General features: G+C 38.9%; 1 protein-coding gene across 5 annotated transcripts in view; it reads left to right on the top strand.

The window, feature by feature from the left end:
- LOC138049593 (thioredoxin domain-containing protein 3 homolog) overlaps positions 1-5,000 on the top strand; it is a 33,007-nt gene that overhangs the window by 16,138 nt on the left and 11,869 nt on the right. For all 5 annotated transcript variants that reach the window (XM_068895958.1, XM_068895961.1, XM_068895957.1 and 2 more), the window contains 4 exons: positions 2,190-2,341; positions 2,875-3,019; positions 3,168-3,275; positions 4,929-5,000. The exon at positions 4,929-5,000 is cut by the window's right edge and continues 59 nt beyond it. In XM_068895958.1, the coding sequence (XP_068752059.1) occupies positions 2,190-2,341; positions 2,875-3,019; positions 3,168-3,275; positions 4,929-5,000 (477 nt within the window). The remainder of the gene's footprint in view (positions 1-2,189; positions 2,342-2,874; positions 3,020-3,167; positions 3,276-4,928) is intronic.

Here is a 5,000-nt window from a genome sequence, read left to right on the forward strand (position 1 = left end):
AGAACTAGATTGAGTAGATACATCAAGTAGCAGGCATTAATTCACATCAAGAGAAATAAGCAACTTGAAGTTAACTGTAAAACTACACTCTGTTATTTTATAACTAATGGAAGCAAATGAAGGTAATACTTGTTAAGGTAAATTAAAGTCAGTGTGTGCTTGACAGATATGACAGTTTATTATTGTCCAGGATTGACCCTAATTAAATGCCGTCGGATTTCAATAAGCATCAAGATCGAAGTGTCACTTTGCTCTTCTTTCCCAACTTCAACATCACTCATGTCTTGGAATACAGACAAATAACGTCACAAAGTGTCCCACAAGTGCTGCTCGTCAAGTAAAGATAAATCGCTACATTTACCCTAAGCTACAAAATTAATGCTTATCTTTACCCTTACCTCATTGTTGGAAATGGGCAGCAAAGGCTTAGACATAAAGGGATACTTCGTGTTGGATGTCAAAATTGGGGTTGCATCTATTTATAGCGTCATTTCTGGACATAAGTGGTACTTGATGTTAATTCAATAATATTGCACTAGATAGTATAATAATAGACCATAATTTTTACAGTTGTAGCTAAGTTACCGGGCCTAAGAATGGAAGCGAGGCTGCCGGTGACCCTGTTTTTATACAAACCTTCATGCTTTTGTAATGTTAATATGGACTAATTAGAATTACAAAAACACAATTTACATGATAAAAGCAGTGGGGCCGTATCAATGCAAGGCCACTGGCAGCCTCGCAGCCATTCATAGGCTAGGTTGCTACGCCAACAACTGTAAAATGGCCTATTTATGTGAATGTAACTGCACTTAAGTTCTTACGTACTGATTATATTATTGATCATGTGCTATGCACTTGCCAATGGCTGACAGGTTAAAATCACTGCCTAACTGTTAAGCATGTTGCACAAACATTTAAACTTGGCTTAATTAATTCCTAGGCTCAGAGTGTGTGCAAATTCCAATATTATTTTGTTTCAAATTCATGAATGGGGTATTGTTCCTTTGGACAAAATGCATTATATACTGAGATGGGTTGGATCAAGAAACCAGTCACTGGGTTGCTATATAGACAATAATTTTGGCCCCAGTTTCCTGTGCAAAATATTGGATAGCAAATATCAACAAAACAAAAATTCTTCCAAAACAAAGTACCGGGTAATAGTATTATTTGGGACAGGCAGGTACAAAACACCAGTTACAGGTCACAGGTCCAGGTCACAGGTCATTATTTTACCAATATAGAAACAACCCTAATTGCATGTTTACAAAATATTAAAATGCTAACATTAGGCCTTAATTAGGCCAAAGGCTAGCTTTAATGAATGTTTAGGATACTTTCTGTATTGGCAAAAATAATAATGACCTGTGACCTGTGACGTTTTTTTTTGTACCTGCTGATTTGGGACCCTAAGCAATGTCAACATTAACAAGGATGGCAGGGACAAAAACAAGAGATTTGAAGAGCAAAAACTGTGAATCACCTCAAAGGTGCATTTGAAATTTTGGCACATTTCTTTGCCATTTTCGTTAAACCAAAGAAATGAAGTTGCCAAATTTGAGGTTTTGTGGATAACATGAACATGTAACATTTACGTTTTGACAGGCAATACAGTTTATGCCAATTTAATCTCGGGACAGTGGGCATAAATGTGAAACAAGTTGCCATAATCCAAAAATTATCCCTGGCCTGCAATGAGAAATCACGTTTCCCTGCTACATTCTCATTCTCGTCCATGCCGTCATTGCTAACTGTTCTAATTATGGTGAACAAGACTTCATCTTTTGCTTGAAATCTGCCCTTTCAATAATTTGTTGCTTAAGAATGGCTACAGACAGAGAAAGGAAAAAAGGAAGATTTCAAAAAGATGTTAAAAGTGTAATAATATAAAAAAATCGTTACTTCAAAGAACAGTTTATTGGAGCATTAAACCAACCTGTCAACAATATTGGAATGGATTTGTAGATAAGCTGTGGAACATTATAACTACAAAGATGCAGAGCTACTCAAAAATTAATGTTTGAAAGGTTGTTAACATCAGTATTAACACAGTGCTAGCATCTTTGGCTCTTGGGGTATCAAAAAAAAGTTGAATGCATTTTGGAACAGTGAGGCCTCAGGTTTTTCTGCTGTCAGTTCACAGTAATTTATAACTGGAGAAGTAATAATTACCATAAATTATGCAGCTTCAGGCACCAGTTTCATGTAGAAGACAGTCCTATCAATCCCTTGCATGGATCTGATTCAACCGTGGCGGCAGAAAAGGAAATCCAGCAGTTTTTCCCAATGCAGTCTACTGTAGCTGTTATCAAGCCAGAAATGGAACCAGATAAAAGGGGTTAGCATAAATAATATTACTTGTTTAAAGCTTTTGATACTTACCGTTAATGTCTATACTTTGTTTGTATGGGCCTTGCTCACCAATGTGCCTAATTGACTCCCAAGCCAGCCTGAACCGGCCATACTTGGTATTTTACTCTGTCTAACGCGAGACGATTTTACTCGTCCATGGGGATCGAACCCCCGGCAATCAATGGGATAAACAATCTACAGTAGACCTTTTTACAGTTTATGTGCTTAGTTACCTAGCCTTTAAATGGAATTGAGGCTGGAGTAGACCTTCTTCCCAGCTCTTCCTATGTTAATGATTTTGTTCTCATGTTAACCAATTGGAACTTACATAAATAAAGAAAAGCATTGAGGTTTCTATCAAAACAATGTGAACTTAAGCCTCACTTTCATTCATAGGCCAATTAGCACACAACTGTAAAAATGGTCTATTTTCATTCATTCATTTAGTTTGCATAACTGCTACAGTTTTATGTAGGTAAATAGTTTAATAAATATTTCTTTCATGATTATTTTGCACAGAGGATGTGATACAGCGAATCAAAGAAGCAGGCTTTAAGATTCAGTTTGAGAAGGAGGTGACCCTAACTAAAGACTTAGCAGCTCAGTTCTACCAGGAACATGAAGGAAAAGACTTCTATGATGGACTTACAGATCATATGTCTAGGTATACAACCGGTTGGTTAAAGCCACTGATATCTATACTTTGATACTGTGATCATGCGTCATACCTTTCAGGAATACTGTGGCATTGCAAACAAGAATTTCAAGGACTACAACTGTTACAGCTATATATTTATTTTTATTAATTGCAGTGGACCAACATTATTTATGGTACTATCAAGAGAGGATGCAGTCAGTGGCTGGAGAGCTATGATGGGTCCCACTGATCCACAGCAAGCTTTAGAAGTTGCACCAGACTCGTACGTGTTTTCAAACCTGTTTATTATCAATTATCAAGACATATATAAGGATTTTATGCTTAAGACTAAACTATTTGATTGTAATGAAATGGTATAATAATAATAATAATAATAATAATAATAATAGTAATAATAATGATAATAACAACAACAACAGATCTCTGAATCAGTTTTGTAGACACAACCATTGAACTGATTCAGAGATCTGTACTGTTGGGATCAGCAAGGATTCTTAGGAAAGTGCTCAGGAAATGTAGGCAGGAGAAGAAAGTACAATGAAGGACGCTTCTTGGTTTCCTTAGACAACTGGTTGTTGCCCAGAACCAATGAAAACCGGATTCTATCTGAGATTATTTAATAGTAATAATAATGATAATGATAATGATAATGATAATAATAATAATAAATGGGCACTGGGGTAGGACAGGTTGGAGCCTCAGCCAACCACGGAAATATGGACGCCCCCACCCAAAAGAGTCTGGGGTGGCACCTTTGCCAAGTGCCGGTAACCCTGTAGCCACCCACTCACCCACTGTCAGGGTTACGGCAAAGGGTAGGTGGGACGAAAACGTCTATACATAACCAATCTCATTCAAGTAATGATGGAAAAGTTTACTGAATTAACGGAACAGGGGGGCCCCAAACTGCCTATGTGAAGTGTGAGGGTGTTCGAGCCCCCCGGTGCAGAAGAGACAGGGCATGCTTCTGTTACTGGGGTATCTGAGTTGCCCATAAGCCAACAAGAGGGAGGTCTACCGATGGGAAGAAGAGCTGCTTGGGGCGAAGGCGGACAACAAACTCCTATTTGAGTGTTATGTCAAAAGTGAGCCTGAGAGTCGTGGTTATAGGAAACGGCTGGTGGCGCTGTGGAGAGGATGTAGCCCTAGAGAAGATCTGAAGAATGTTAGTGAGCAGAGACTGGCCGACCAGGTCAGGCAGATCAAGGTCAAGAACTGGTTGGAAAAACTCGAACAGGATGAAATCATTGCCAGAGGCTGTGAGTTTGATACCAACAACGAATGATCTGCTATATGCCGCTGCATATGTCACCACGGATATGCTAGGGAAGATCCCAAAGAAAAAGATCGGGAGGAAGAAGAATTTAGAGCCCTTTTGGAAGAGAAGGCTTAGGAATAGCATTGCAGTATGGCGGAGAGATTTAAGCAAGATTGAGGAAGTTAGAAGAGGGAGAGTGAAGCTACGAGAGAGAGAGCTTCCTGGCTAGGTGATATTGCTGTGCCGGTTGACCGGAATATTGTGACGATAAAAATAAGACTAAGAAAACTAAGACCTAAAACCTAAGACCCGGAAACCTGAGACTGCATGGGAAAACTAAGACCCACAAAAATAAGACCCAGAACACGGCAGTATTCCCCAAAAATTCTAGTTACCGCGGTTTGCGGTCCATAGTTCATTGAAGCCAAACAAACAGAGGTAATTAGTAATTTTCCGGTTTATTTGAATTGCGAGGTCCGCAGTCCCAAACAATGGAGGAAAATTATTAATTACTGGTATCTCTTTTTGTTTCGCTTCAGCTCTTATTTTTGCGGGTCTTAGTTTTCCGGGTCTTAAGTTTCCGGGTCTTAGGTCTTAGTTTTCCGGACATTTCGTTTGAAATATAATGAAGGGTTTTAATCTCTCGCTTGCTTACAGACTTCGGGCACAGTTTGGAACAGACGCAATGAAGAATGCTGTGCACGGCAGTTCTACTGTTGAGAAGGCTGA

This window comes from Montipora capricornis, chromosome 5 (genome assembly GCF_036669925.1).
Source record: "Montipora capricornis isolate CH-2021 chromosome 5, ASM3666992v2, whole genome shotgun sequence".
In the NCBI taxonomy this organism is placed as follows: domain Eukaryota; kingdom Metazoa; phylum Cnidaria; class Anthozoa; order Scleractinia; family Acroporidae; genus Montipora; species Montipora capricornis.